General features: G+C 41.7%; 2 protein-coding genes across 2 annotated transcripts in view; one reads left to right on the plus strand and one right to left on the minus strand.

Annotated features, from left to right (window-relative positions):
• Positions 1-15,949, minus strand: part of LOC308396853 (NACHT, LRR and PYD domains-containing protein 12-like) — a 227,130-nt gene that overhangs the window by 118,039 nt on the left and 93,142 nt on the right. The window lies entirely within an intron of this gene.
• LOC308400563 (uncharacterized protein) lies at positions 3,811-6,565 on the plus strand (the record flags this gene model as incomplete). The annotated part of the gene is made up of 2 exons (XM_080888335.1): positions 3,811-3,878; positions 6,139-6,565. The coding sequence occupies 2 exons, from the start codon at positions 3,811-3,813 to the stop codon at positions 6,563-6,565; spliced, it is 495 nt and encodes a 164-aa protein (XP_080744461.1).

The following is a 15,949-nucleotide window of genomic DNA, read 5'->3' on the forward strand; positions in this document are numbered from 1 at the left end:
GACCTTTGTCTGGTGCTAATCCAGCTGTGTGTGTTTGTGATGACAGTAAATAAATGTCAGACTTACAGCTCCTGCTTTACTACATTAAAGTGATCAGATGAGTTCAGCACTTTGACATGGATGGTAGTGAAAGAAGGAAATGACAAATGTAGCACAGCAGCAGCGTTTAACACGTCTGAGCTGGAAACAGGAACTCTGCTATGATCATCATTCATATAACAACTTCCAGCTTCTTTTGCTGGGCTACAGTTTGGATGGATTTGCATTTAAAGATGCAAAGAGACTAAAATGGTTAGGGTCAGGAGGTCAAAGGTCAGAGCTCCTGTGGGTCTGAGGGCAGCTTCACGCTGGAGAAGGATGAAGGAGTCTGACCTGAGCCAGTGTTTGACATGAACACATCAGCACTGCTGTCAGTGAGCCTAACGACAGCCGTTAGCATCATTTCAGTGTTTCAGTCATAAAAACACTTCCTGTCTCTGTGGTGGTTACAGTGACATCATGCAGTTTGTGCTTTGACCTCCAGAGGGCGACAAATCAGCACAGACAGAGAGCTCCATTCAAACTTTGCTGCCATCAGGAATAATTCTTCAAATTTAATCATCAGTGTTTGAGCAGCTATGATATCAGGGACAATCTAGACATGTGTGACAATACTGAACATGTCACATGACACACCTCAAACATCATGTGATCCACTCTCAGTCTGCACTTTGAGTCATGACTTCAACAGGTTGAAATGAGCTTTGAACAAACATCAGTTTAGTGCTGAAATATTCAAACGCTGCAGGAAGAAGAACAACAAAGTGGGGACGGATGTTTGTGTTTCAAACAGGAAAACCGGAAGAAATGAATCACCTTTAGATAACCTGCCAGAGCTTTGGGAGTTTCCAAGATGCACTAGAATGCAGCACAGAGTGTGTTTGTTTCGGTGTCCTCAGATGCCTCTGTGGGTGTTTCCTTCCTGTTCAAACTTTAATTTCACTTTCCTGAAGTAAATGTTTGTGACTGACGCTGTGAAGGTAATGGAAGCAGTCTGTAATGTTTCCCTGGCTAACATCAGTATAACTTCTGCTTTTTCGTGATCGTGTGTTTGCTGGTTTCTATTATTATTTCCACTGTAGACTATCTATAGCTTGTATATAAAAGATGGCGGCAGAGACCGGGTTCATACATTTGTTTGTGTTGAAGTCTGAAGTTTTTGTCTTCAGTTCCTGGAAGTTTCTGCTGCTGTTTACAGAAACATTTAATGTCCAGGATGTTTGTAGTTTGAAGGAAAAAAGACTTCATGATGAGTCAGTCATGATATTTTCAGTGATGATCTGTAGAAAAGTAACAATGAAGACTTTTTCAGTTCTCAGTGCAGGGTGGAGTTTGTGGTTCTGCATGTGGGTCAGTTTGTAGATGGAGGCAGCAGCTCTGTTCATTTTGGGACTGATGTAAAAATGTTTTCTGATGTTTCCTGTTGTCTAAAAGTTGATGCTGCTCACAGATAAATGAGTGTTTTCAGCCTTTGATCAGTTTTTGCTGCCAGAACTTCCCTGATGTGATGGATGTGCAACTGGAAACATCTGGAGTTAGTGAGGCGTGTTGAAATGTTGACAACACGATCAGCAGCTTGAACAGCAGATTTCCTCTCAGTGTTTGAGGATTCAGAGCCTTTTGTAGACTTCTGATCACTTCCTGTTAGAAATGTTCGACTCTAAAACTCTGAAATGATGCTGCTGACTTCAGAGAGGGTTCAGCCTTCACAGTGAAATAAAAGAGCAAAGACGTAAACGTTCCTGTGCAGTGAGCTCCCTCAGACATTTGATGCACTCAGACAAACAGCAGCTTCACTGCATTTAGTTCATGTTTGTCTGTTTGGACACAATCACTGCTGTGTTTTAGTGTCTCTGCTGGAACTGCACAAAACTCCTTCATTCACCATCCCAACACTGAGAGGATGGGAGACACACAGAGTCAAATATTTCACATTCTACCTCAACATCTACACAGCCATCGCCCTGTACAAGCCCATCAGACTGTTGTGATTTCACAACAAAAAGTGTCATGCGTAACCAAAAGGGGTTCAGTTTAAATGGTGGGTCTGTGCCTCCTCCCACTGACCTCAGAGGGGAGAAAAAAAATGGCACTTTTGTTTTTAAATGCAATTGCATCAAAAATACTTCAAACAATGACATCAGAATAAAGTCATCTTTACAAAAAGCAGACGGGGTAATGAACTACACCTGTATTTCTATTTTGTTAAGTGCACGAGGAGAAAACCTGATAAATACGAGCAGTAAGGCTTGTTTGTGTGTAACGCATCACATTACATTACAAAATTCGTCACCTTTAATAGGAAAACACATTTTTGGTGGTGTTTTATTCGAGAGAGGTGAACACTAAACCGATATACTGTGAATTGTGTGAATTGTCTAATATATTGCACCTCATCCTAGTCTGTGTGACATCAGCACACATAGCAACAGCTTAGCAACCACACTTCCTGTTTTTAACATCGCTGCGACCACAGGAAGTTGACAAGCTTGATGAAATTAGAAACTACTTCCTGTTCTAACACAGGCAGATGTGCAGAGACAGTTCTCAGCTCTGTGGGTCTGCAGGTTTCCATCTGAATGGTCTCCGATGTACACATCAACATCAGCTGTGTGTAGCTCAGTTCCAGCACAAATCTGCCGCTCCATAGTTCACGGTAACGGACTCACAGCTGGCCCAACGAGGCCGAGCGTGTCCGCCATGACCTGTTAGTGCGTGATCAGAGTCCAGGAATCAGACGAAACACACTGAATGCGGCCTGAGCTATTCCACAGTAACTGTTACTTAGTGTAGCCAGATGGGTTACTCTTCACTGCTCTCCTCCCTCTCTGCTGTTCAGCTTGTGTTGAGTGAGCTGCGCTTTCATTTAGCTCCCGATCATAATGTCCTGCATTCAGTGATTTGCAATTAATATTAATGGAATACGCTGCTTGCAAACATAATCAGCCCTTTGCACATTTGCAAACTTAATCCAACTGGATAAACACCACAATGTTACCTTCAAAGCAACCTTATAGTTGGACGACCTATAAGAATAATTCAGAGTGAATAATCACCAGTTTTAGTGTGGAGCCTTTAGCTATCAAATATGAGCTTGAACAATAAAGACAGCCCACAGGGGCGAGAGGGGGATTTGCTTTAAATATCTTAGTGACCAATCAAAAAGAAATAAACCAAAACATGTCAGAGTAAAAAAACATTTTTCTCGAATCTCCAGAAAAAAAATGAGGTAGTATTTTTTTCTGGAAAGGGAAAAAAATCTCTCTACAAATCTTCTTTAGTTCATGAACAGACGTTCTGCTTCACTTTCAGGGTACAAACAGAGGATTGTTTGGTCTCAGTCAGACTGCAAGGACTGCACACGAACACTGGTGACCGATCACCTGAATTCATCTCATCGCTGTGAGTCCGAGCTTGTTTATTCGACTGAAACACAGACAAAGATGTTCCTTTCTCTGACGTGTTCAGAATCTGTTTTCCATCGTTTCGTTCGGAGCGCTCGCTGTGGAAACGTGAGTCACAGCTGCTCGCACACACGGTGCTCCATGTTCAAACTGTTTTTTAATAAATAATAAAGCTGCAGAGCCTTTTGAAGGAAACTTTTTAGGTAAAGTCTCTCTTATTGGAAAAGTCCCACAGGGTGGAGCACTGGGGCTGTAACAGTGGACGACATGATGGTGTTTGTATCACGTTTACTGTCTTACAAACAGAGATGCTCCCACAGACAGGAACACGTTCTTCTCTCTCTTTGTTCTTTAGTTTGCGGACACCATGGGCGCTCGGCAGTCCGTCATTCATATTACGAACAAGACTGAGGGCTACACCCTTCAAAACCCCAGGTGACCACACTTCTTACTGTGACTGAGATGCTGCCTGCACATCACCTGACACCTCACTGATATCACTAATAAAAGTAACAGAAGGAATCAGGTACTCTTAGTACCATTGATGTTAAGTTAGACTCTTTTTCTCCAATTGATCTTTCTGAGTTAACTTCAATAATTACTTCCTCCAAACTATCAACCTGTCTTTTAGACCCCATTCCTACAAAACTGCTCAAAGAAGTCCTGCCATTAATTAATTCTTCGATCTTAAATATGATCAACCTATCTCTAATAATCAGCTATGTACCACAGGCCTTCAAGCTGGCTGTAGTTAAACCTTTACTCAAAAAGCATCTCTAGACCCAGCAGTCTTAGCTAATTATAGGCCAATCTCCAACCTTCCTTTATATCAAACATCCTTGAAAGAGTAGTTGTCAAACAGCTAACAGATCATCTGCAGAGGTTTATTTGAAGAGTTTCAGTCAGGTTTCAGAGCTCATCACAGCACAGAAACAGCTTTAGTGAAGGTTACAAATGATCTTCTTATGGCCTCTGACAGTGGACTCATCTCTGTGCTTGTCCTGCTAGACCTCAGTGCAGCATTCGATACTGTCGACCATAATATCCTATTAGAGCGATTAGAACATGCTGTAGGTATTACAGGTACTGTGCTGCAGTGGTTTGTATCATATCTATCTAATAGACTCCAGTTTGTGCATGTAAATGGAGAGTCCTCTTCACACACTGAGGTTAATTATGGAGTTCCACAGGGTTCAGTGCTAGGACCAATTCTGTTTACATTATACATGCTTCCCTTAGGCAGTATCATTAGAAGACATAGCATACATTTACACTGCTATGCTGATGACACCCAGCTCTATCTGTCCATGAAGCCAGATAACACACACCAATGAGTTAAACTGCAGGAATGTCTTAAAGACATAAAGACCTGGATGGCCGCTAACTTTCTGCTTCTTAATTCAGATCAAACTGAGGTTATTGTACTCGGCCCTGAAAAGCTTAGAAATATGGTATCTAAGCAGATTCTTACTCTGGATGGCATTACCTTGGCCTCCAGTAACGCTGTGAGGAACCTTGGAGTCATTTTTGACCAGGACATGTCCTTCAAAGCACATATTAAACAAATATGTAAGACTGCTTTCTTCCTTTTGTGCAACATCTCTAAAGTTAGAAATATCCTGTCTCAGAGTGACGCTGAAAAACTAGTTCATGCATTTATTACTTCCAGGCTGGACGACTGTAATTCATTATTATCAGGAAGTCCTAAAAACTCACTGAAAAGCCTTCAGCTAATCCAAAATACTGCAGCAAGAGTCCTGACAGGGACTAGAAAGAGAGAGCAGATTTCTCCTGTTTTGGCTTCCTGTTAAATCCAGAATTCAAAATCCTGCTCCTCACATACAAGGTCTTAAATAATCAGGCCCCATCTTATCTTAATGACCTTGTAGTACCATATCACCCTATTAGAGCACTTCGCTCTCGCTCTGCAGGCCTACTTGTTGTTCCTAGAGTATTTAAAAGTAGAATGGGAGGCAGAGCCTTCAGTTTTCAGGCCCCTCTTCTGTGGAACCAGCTTCCAGTTTGGATTCAGGAGACAGACACTATCTCTACTTTCAAGATTAGGCTTCAAACTTTCCTTTTTGCTAAAGCATATAGTTAGGGCTGGACCAGGTGACCCTGAATCCTCCCTTAGTTATGCTGCAATAGATGTAGTCTGCCGGGGGATTCCCATGATGCATTGAGTTTTTCCTTTCCAGTCACCTTTCTCACTCACTATGTGTTAACAGACCTCTCTGCACTGAATCATATCTGTTATTAACCTCTGTCTCTCTTCCACAGCATGTCTTTATCCTGTCTTCCTTCTCTCACCCCAACCGGTCGCAGCAGATGGCTGCCCCTCCCTGAGCCTGGTTCTGCCGGAGGTTTCTTCCTGTTAAAAGGGAGTTTTTCCTTCCCACTGTCGCCAAAGTGCTTGCTCATAGGGGGTCATATGATTGTTGGGTTTTTCTCTGTATCTATGAAGCGCCTTGAGGCGACTTTTGTTGTGATTTGGCGCTATATAAATAAAATTGAATTGAATTGAATAGACGAGCAGTAAATTTCTTCTGAACACTGACATGATGTTGTCATCTCAGCAGCAATAGCCCTGTCCATGTTTCTTTCTCTAAACAAACTCATCCACCTGACTCATTATGAGAGTTCGGGTCCTGTTGGAATAAGAATATTAATTCATATTTTTCTTTTTCCTCACTAGTCTGCATCTTGTTAGCGGACTCTGCCAAATCCCTTTGCCAACAAAACTTGGGCCTTCTGAATGTGGCAGCGCTCTGTTCTCTAAGACTGGCGGCACAGCGCGAGGATCTGTTGGAGTCTTCACCTACGATCTCTACGATACAGCTGCAGACAGAGCTGATAAGAAAATAGCCGTCCTGTTCTCGGTTCCTTTTGACTACGGCCTGTACTCTAACTGGTGCGCCGTCGGAGTCTTTGACGGGGAAACAAACAGTGATAGTGCTCTTTATGATAAGATGTATCGCACTCCTGAGAGAGGGTTTGTCAGAGGAAAAGCTGATGGCTATGATCTGACTCACACAGATTTTAATGTCACCATTAAATCCAGCATGACAAACTTCAGCGTTGCAACGCTGAAAGTTGAAGTACACAATAAAGTAATTGAATAAAAAATAAAGTAATTATGCAAATATGAGCTCTGATTGTTTTTGGGGCAGATCTTGAGGAAAGGCCTGATCACCCTTCATTAGTATTATTTTTACTTATCAGGATAAACAGATATAAACTTGAGTTAACCCAGGGTTTCCCCATCTTCCACAGAAAACGCTCCTTACAACACAACAGACATTAGGAATAAAAAAGGAGTATAAAAGAAATACCAGTAAAATACAATCCTGTTGTAAAAGCGATCAACGCTCAGTATGGCTGTTTATTTCACAGGTGTGGTTGGTTGAACAGGTATCGAGGTGTGTTTCATGTTTGTGGCAGTGGAACAGACTCATCAGCAGAGCAGAATCATTTTCTGATCACATGAACACATTTCACCCAGCAGATAATCAATATGTCACTGAAAGCACGCTTTAAAAGACATAACCTGCTCCTGACAGTTTGAGTTTATGTTCTCTCAGCTGCAGCTGTTTGCGATTGTGAACCAGCTCCGTAGGACAGAAAACTCAGGGTTAACCCTGAAGTAACCCGAATGAGCAAAATTCCCTGGAGTTAAAAGCTTTAGTTGTTTAAAAATAAAGTTTTAACATCGAATCATTAAAGATCAGCTGAGCAGGTAACACATGCTTGCGTGGATGGGATGTACTGAGTTGGATTATTGATGAAATCAGACTGAAACGCTCCACCAAGTGAAAATCATCACTAACCTTTGAGGAAGGAAGATTTCAAGGATTTAATAATCTTTTGTTGGTTCTGTGGGTTCAGGTCACGTTTCGCCTGTCTCGTGGGGTGTGGTTTCTTCCAGCTGTGTTCCCCTCCTGTTTCCATTCCCTGATTACTTCCTGTGTATTTAAGCCCTGTGTTTTCCTGTGCTCCCTGTTGCATCGTACTCTGAGTGTGTTCGAGTTTAGTCCTGCATTTTGGGTCCTTTCTCCCTGACGAAATACTAATTTGATGTTTCCTGTGCATTAATTTCAACATGTGATTCTTTGTTTTCTGAGCCCTAAACCAATAAATAAATTAGACTTTACTTTAACTTGCCCCTGTGCTTTATTCACTGACATCGCATCTACTTCATTGATCTGGTTTCAGTTTGGGAAAAATGTGTGAGGTTATACACATTGTTGTACATGATTGCTACCACTTTGCCCTCCTGGTCAGCTGACAGTAACATTTATTTATTAGCAAATATCTTGATAAAATGGAAACCAGAGCTCATGTGTAAAAAGGGCCACGACGTCGCACATAAACTTCAGTTTTTGCAGGTTTGACCAAATCTCAGCAAGCAGGTCCAGTTGGTGACTTAAAGAAACTGAGGAAGACTGAAGGATGATTTCCTGAGAAAAACTACAAAACCATAGATATTCTCTTCATTCTGGGGCGTCTGTATCCAGTAAGGGTCCTAAGGTTCGACCCTTGCTAAGCGAGCCCGCCGCAGACATGAGCGAGACAGATAATGTTCCTCATAAATTAAAGGACACTTATCCTCAAAGCCATTAAGGGTTAACTGAAATATTCCATCGTATTCAAAAATTAATTAAAATCCTTCTTTAGTTGATGTTGTTGTGGAAAATTTAACAATAACCTGCAACACAGTCAGTGAGCTTGATTTGTGGGTTTAATAAACACACTGCAATGTGGAGAGAGCATCCCAGTGAAACACCAGGACCATCTCTGTGGCCACCGCCCTCACATCTTCTATACAGACACACAGACAAAGAACATCCACAGACTCTCACATGTTGGTATAGCCCCCCCTCTCACAGGGGGCTATACCTCCTCCCTCACAGAGAGAATTATGACCTTGTTTTCTGCTTGGCCGTCACCTAAAGAGTTACATCCCTGATAAGCAGGAGTCCCACTATCTGTTTAACGTCTCCCATTACAACGGCCTCCCTGTGGTAACTTTCCACGTGCATGTAAACTAGTGACAGGAGTGCTCTCACTATGGTAAAGTGAGAAAGTGATATTACTATAACTAATGAGATGTGATTAAATATGTGATTAATACATGAGAAAAGAAATCCGCCACCACACTCCACCCTTTGTGATGCCACAATTAAGAATCACATAAAAACATGGAGATTTCTTTTCTAACTACTGAACATCAGCACAATTACATACTCAAAGAAATTCCATAATGTGCATCCTCCCTATAATCAGAAGGAAAAAAACAAATTCACACTTTATGGTCATCTTCGCTCCATCTGAGTCTCCACCCTTTGTTTGAAGGATGGCAGATACCATAAAAGAAAACACAATATGAGACCATATACAAAATGAAACAGCCTCTGTTGTTCATCTGCAAAGAAAACTTTACCCTTAGTTACATCAAGCTGCTCTTTCATAAGAACCTGTTGTTGAGATAAGGAAGTCTTTCAGTGTGTGATATATTTTCCACTTTATCATTAAATCAACCCATTTTTCCCAATTTATTAACGGTTTCTGTAAAAGACCCCCATCCCCAGTGTTATTAGGGATTGAGGCACACATGCCTGACCAAACATCACACACTCCTTTGTGCCATTTGCTTTGCCCTGTCCAGATGTTTGCCATCAAGGACAGTGACTATAACCTAAGTGAATACCACAAACCTAAACTAACTTCAAAGTTAGTGCTTCCCAAAGTCTGGGGTAAAACCCAGAAGTAGCCATGAATTTCCACACAGCCAACATATATCAAACACTTCTGAGCTACATTTACAACAGAGAGATTGATCTTTCCTCTCTATCAGTCAGTACATTGTGCTGTACTCGTTACTACTGTAGACCCATTTACACAGTGTAAACCCTCTCAAAGGCATTTACAATTATCTTTACTGTGCCCACAGCAGTGATTGGGGAAACCAAAACCACCACATTTAACTCTAGAAGAACAGCCTCATTTTTTAGGTGCTTCCAGCATGTTTGAGACCTATCAAAATCAAACGTTGAAATGTGATGAACCCAAAATCCTACTTTACAGTGTCAAACAACATGTCAGAGCTGAGTACACATGTCAAAAGAACTCACAACTATTGTTACTATGTTTACTCAGACAATGAGGGCCTAATGCACGTACGCATCAGGAACTGACATGCTAGATAATCAGTCTACCTACCCTACAAAATGCGCACAAGTTGCTGTAAAACGTGCATGCTATAATTGCTCCAATCACTTCTACTCAGGCTCAGAGTTTGTGATGTTCGGAGAGTTATGTGAATGCATAACGCTAAGTTATTTAAGGACTAGTTTATGTCAATGGATGAATTTACTGACTGACGCGCAGAAGAAATAGTTCTTTATGGAGCCCAGATGGTGTGAATGATGAGACCAAAAACTGCAATGTCTTGTACCAAAAATATATTGAATAAATAGGGGAAATGGAACAAAATAATTAACACAACACACAACGTAAATGTCCACAATTAAATAATAAATCAGTGCTGTGATTTTTCTGTGCAAGAGTCCTTTTGCTAAGAGTCCTTTTTTTGGTCCTTTTCTTTTTAAAGTTCACTTTTAAGGTATTCCTCCTTAGGGTCCAGCTTCATACAAGGGGGAAATATGTCCGTAATCCAAAGACGGCTAAGTGGGGGAAAAGAAAGAATGGTCCTACCGGCTCGCCACTTCAATATGAAGAAGATCAATTCAAAGAGGGAAAAAAAACCTGACCTGTAGGTCAGAAACATGTCCATTAGCACATCAAGTTCGATTCAGTTTACCGGTAAACAAATATGCTCTTCTGCAAGTCTAGGTAACAATGCAAATCATAAATCATCATCAATCAATGTACAACAGTTAAATCATTAATCATCTTGGCTACGTAGCTTAATCTATACATTCAAGTAGCGTTCGCTACAAACAATACAAAAACAACAATAAAGAAAAACAACTGTCTAACAGACAGCATAGCCGAATTCAAGGCAACACATAACAATAATCTTTCAATCGCACTTTGTTTCAAAGTAAGCCCATAAAAATGCTTAAGTAAAGAAAGTGTTCAAAAACAGCGGTTTTTGAACCGGAGTTCTGCTCGCGGTGGGAACGCTGCCGCACAAAGTCATTTTTTAATCGCCAAAACGATCGACTGGTTACTGACAACCAAAGGTTGAAAGATATTAAGGACACTTACCGCTGAGTTTAAAGTTTAAAGATGAATTGAGGGGAGAAAACGCTTTGTTTTCCAACACCGCTCTAAATGCCATAAGCTCACAGCCACAGCAGGAGTCGAACCCGGAAGTATCCCTCCACAGCCGGTTTTCAGAGTTGCCGCGACGTGGGAGGAGCCAATCAGAAGAGGGACCTCAAATCAGCTGACGTGGGTCATGTGACAGGGAGTAGTTGATATGGGTTACACATATCATTTATAAAATGATTATTAACGTCACACCAACGACCTCCTTAACCTAAAAACATACTAAGCTTTCCAGGGAAACTGATTGGTTGTTTAAGCAGGTGTTATCTGCATTCATTCGCTGATCCCTGACACAGAGTCTGCTCTGCAGTCGCTGAGTTGGAGCTTGGCACGAGTGTTTCCTAGTTCTCGCTGGGTCTCTGAAGACTTCTGATCAGCACCCAGTCTCAATCTCAGTCTGGAGATTCCACCCTTGGGATGATTTCTTCCAGCAATACTCTGGCTGCTGCCAGTGGCGTGTCTAGAAATGTTTGTTGGGGGGGCCAGGTAGGGGCACAGATTTGGAGAAGGGTGGCAGATGTAATTGGCAGATAATGTTAAAAACAAATCTACCAACCGTTCACCATAATTCAATAATCCTATAAACCTAATAACCGAATGCGCTTTTAACTCTTATTAGAATGAGATTTTAACCACTACGGTGCAAAGTTTTTAGATACTGCGTTGATAAAGTACAAGAGATACAATCAGTCAGTGTTTACTCAGCATTCAAGGACAGCAATATCTGCATAGTATTTTTACTGACATGTAGTGCACATATGTTTTGGGCAAAAACATTTTTGAATATTAAAATATGAACATTTTAAACATACAATTGACAAATTAGCCAATGTAAAACTTTATCTGCCTGTTAAAAAAAGAAGATAATCTTCTCACAAACTGGTGTTTGATTTTGAAACAGGAAAAAAGTGGGGAAACAACTGAAAAGACTAACATTTGAATAAAACCTGAAAGCAAGTAAATACTTTCTATGCTGCCTTATGGTAAACTTTGGTAATATTGATAAAGAACAACACTGGCTGATGATGAAATACAGTCAGCTGGCATGGTGACACTGCCAGTATAACCTGCAGGGCTGGACTGGGACAGAAAATCGGGCATTTTGACTACAGACCGGCCCCCCAGGTATTAAAGCCATAAAAACTTTGAATGAAAACAAACCCTGTTGTGACAGTGATGTACAGTCTTGTTGGTATATTTATGATTTCTATACATTTTACGTCAGATAAAAACTTTGGTTGTAAGATTCAGATAATTATTTAATAAAAGCTAAATATTTGAAATGATAATAAGAAAGAAAAGTATATCTTTGTGCCCCCCTCTCCCTGTTAATGCCCTACATGGACCCCTGGCAACACTTTGCTAGACCCGCCCCTGCACAGTTACCAGCTGTCAGCTGCTTAGAAAAGGATCCTGGTGTTATTTGTCTCTCAGAAACAGTTCATAACTTCAACTCATCCATGTCACCTAAAAGGTAAACCTGTTTCTCCATCACAGCTCTGATGATTCAGTAAGGACATCTCCTGGTTTCATCTTCATGTTTCCCTCTCACCACATATACAAACAGACATCATGACCAGCAGCTTTACAGCTGTGGCTCCAGCAAACATCAGCTGATACTAGAAATTAATATTAAATAAATTCTAACAACAGCTGATCAAGCTTAAACGTGCTGCTGTTGTTTAGTGCGACATCTGCTGGTTTCCTCTTTCTGGCACAAAGTGGGCGATAAACAAACGAGAGAGAAAAGCCGATCAGCTGATCACTGATCAGTTTCATGATTGAAGTAGCAACAGGAGAGGCAGGGGGAGAGAATGAGAGAAGAGGCAGCTGCAGCGTAAAGACAGAATAACTCCAGCTTTGTGTCTTTTTCCATTCTAGCTAAAGTTCGGGACAAACTGCGTCTCTTCTCAGCTCAATACGAAACGTGTAATATTTTCTCTGAATGAGGGACCATTCCATTTTTTTAAGGAGCCGTTGGCAACTCTACTAACTAACCTTATGAATAAAATAAAGTTCACTATCAGTAACATCATAGCACCACCCAGCTGTATAGAAACTCCGTCATGCTAGCTCACGCAGTACGAGTTATTGTAACTGACTGTAAAAAGTCAGCAACATGAAAATAAACTGCACCTAAACTTAGTTTATATCTGACCCAGATAGACTGCAGCTCATAACTTCTTACCTGAAGTTCAGTTCACCTGACACTCGGACTGGTGGCTGCCTCGGGTCTCTCCTCCTCCTGCCTCCCCTTCCCTCATCCACCTGTTGCCTCTGTGGAAGCTCCGTCATAGCCACCACCGAACAACTGAGTTATTTCTACACATCGACCTGCATCTGGCCAATCCACCACCTCTCATTGTTCATGTCATTACAAAAAAAAATAAATAAAATAAGTCATCAGCACACCGGGCATTTGCCCGGTATGTCCGATGGCCTGTCCAGCTATCTTAACCTGTTAATCTTTCTCCGAAAAATTGTTTTCTGCGGTGCCGTCTTTCCTGCTTGGCTCTCCTACCTTTGCTAACGTGATGCACATAGTGAAGAAGCCGGTGCTCCATTCACTTACCCTCGGATATCTGAGCTTCACTGTGAAAACATAATCGAACATTTTTTATTTTTTTTTGTCCCGTTTGGATCTATAGCCATCAGAATTGTTGTCTTAAGGCCAAGAAAGATGCCAAGCGGATTTATTTTACCAAGTGGATCATCATGGCCTTGCCATATTGATCCATTTGATTGACCTTTATTATAATTATGAATTTATTTTATTTTCAGTTGCAAACGGGACAGACATGACTGTGGGATAGGACAGGGAGAAAGAATGAAAGAAAGAGAGGGAGAGAAAGAAAACCAAAGGGGAGAAGAGACGGTGAGAAGGGGGGGAAGAAAGAAAGAAAAAGAAACAAAACTCCTGGGTCACCTGTATGGAGAAAAAAAAACAGAGGAGACAGCAAACAACAAAGAGCAACATAATAATAGAAAAAAAAAGCACCATCACAATAAACTAGCTGGTCATAGATATCAATAGTTACTAAATAATAAACGATATTGTGCAGCACGCAAGATAGACAGCGCACAGTGTGCTTTGAGGCAGCAGCCAAGAAAGCTGTAGTCTGTGTCTGTGAATACCCATGTGTACACCTGTGTGCATACCTGTGTGGATCAGCATGCTTGCATTCCAAAGGCTTCTCCATGTAATGATCTGCTAGAGGGAGTGTGGGGGGAGCCACAGCCCTGTCCTCTATGGTATCAAGCAGGTATGGAGGAGATCAAAACTCCAGACATCCAGAGGCCCCCAGAACACAAGAGACCAAGGAAGACCCACAGAGGGGCAGCCGCGCCACTGTCCCAGTAAGAGCTGAGGAGAGTCCCAGATGAGGGCTCATTCAGCAGCCGCGGAGCAGAAGCCAGGGGGAGTTGCAGTGACGCGCCCGTGAGCTCCGCCAGCAGCCAGCTGTGCCTGAGTGACCGAGCCCCAGGCCGAGAGGCCGGGGGCACCCCACCTCCGAAATGGCCCGAGCGAATCGAACATTTGACATTTCATTGAATTTTATTGTTTTAGCTTCGGGGTGGCACCTGGGGTGGCCAGTCTGGTTGTGGGGGTGGCCTGTGCCCCCCCAGGCCACCCCGCTGGACACGCCACTGGCTGCTGCACCTGTATCTCCTTACTAGAAGGAAAAACTTCTAACCATTTGGAAAATATATCAACCATCATCAAACCACATTTTCCTTTCAGTTCAGTGAAGTTTACTTATAGATCATCAAAAGCTTATCTGAACATGGACTTACGCCCTGTAGAGGTTTAATACCTGCAATGAACTGTTATCCCACAAATCCCAGTAAAAAGCCATGGACAAAATCATCATGGAAAACAATAAAAGTATTGTTTCATGTTAAACCTGGAATTCCTCCTTTTGACACATGGTCCCTCCCATGAGTCAACTCATCAGAACTAGGAGAATAACAAAAGAAAAGGTTAATTAGATCATTTCTCAGACAACATCAGGGCTTCTCCTCCAGCCCTGTAAACCCCGTGTTAGAGAATAAAATTAGTATTCACGTCATGTTAAGTTGGTCTAACTCTTTGCTCTGCCTGGAGTTTGCATCCACACAGACAATTACATAGAAAGCAAAATGGGTGAGTAAATACAAACTTCACACTTGCAAACAGCTGTAGGGTCATAGGAGCAATAAGGCATCCCACACCACAGACACAAGTGTGCCATGTGCAGTTTATTTCCCCAGATAATTAAAAACACTATTGTTGCCATAATTTACCCAAATCATGAATCACCCCATGTGTTTAATCAAAACTATCGTAACCTTTTCTTAAGTAATGTCACTCACGTGCTTTCACACTATGAGCCCAACAGTGATATGATAATGAGCCCAACAGTAAGATGTTCTGTAGTCACTGCACAACCTGTTTCATTTCACTTATGTCTGTTTGTGTCTGTGCCGAATCCTCCACGAGCACTCTTAGAGAGAAACAAACATTAGCAAAACATATGAAGCACCCTGGAGGTTTTTCCTGGATCAACAGATTCCAGAGGTGCTGCAAAAAGATCATAAAGTTAACGCTCTGCTGTAAAAGAGGTAATACTGGTTTCAAACATGTTTGACACTGTATTCACATGTTCTCCAACATTTTCTCAACAACATAGTGTAATTGCATAACCAATGTATAACCTGTAATCACAGTTGCCTTCACACATAAACCCAGTAATCCTGTGAGAAAAAACATTAACCAGTTGTGTGTCCTGCTATCAATCACATGATCAGATCACATGATGAACTCTCTGCTGTAGAAAAGAGAATGTAAATGTTAGCGCCACGCAGGTGTATACACACTTTCTCACAGTGACCTCTGCATTTGGCAATACTAGGTCATAATAACACTCCGCTGGTAAATTCACAGACACAGAAAGTGGCATTTAAAAGGTTAAATGAGCACGCAACCTGGGATGTTGCTGTCATCTTTCCACTCCTTTAAAAACAGAGAAACACACATAGATGCATCCACCCTGTCGTCATGTGGAGGTGCAACCTCACTACTTTTAGCATTTATCCACCTCAATCAAATCTATGGTCAGAGCTTTGTGACTTCCTGCACATGGCGGGCCCAATTCATGCATTCGTCTGTGTTTTGATTAAAATTTTGTTTCCTCATGAAGTCAGCAGTGGCTGGGTGAAAGCCGTTCATCAGA

This window comes from Rhamphochromis sp. 'chilingali' (assembly GCF_963969265.1).
Source record: "Rhamphochromis sp. 'chilingali' genome assembly, chromosome: 1".
Classification (NCBI taxonomy): domain Eukaryota; kingdom Metazoa; phylum Chordata; class Actinopteri; order Cichliformes; family Cichlidae; genus Rhamphochromis; species Rhamphochromis sp. 'chilingali'.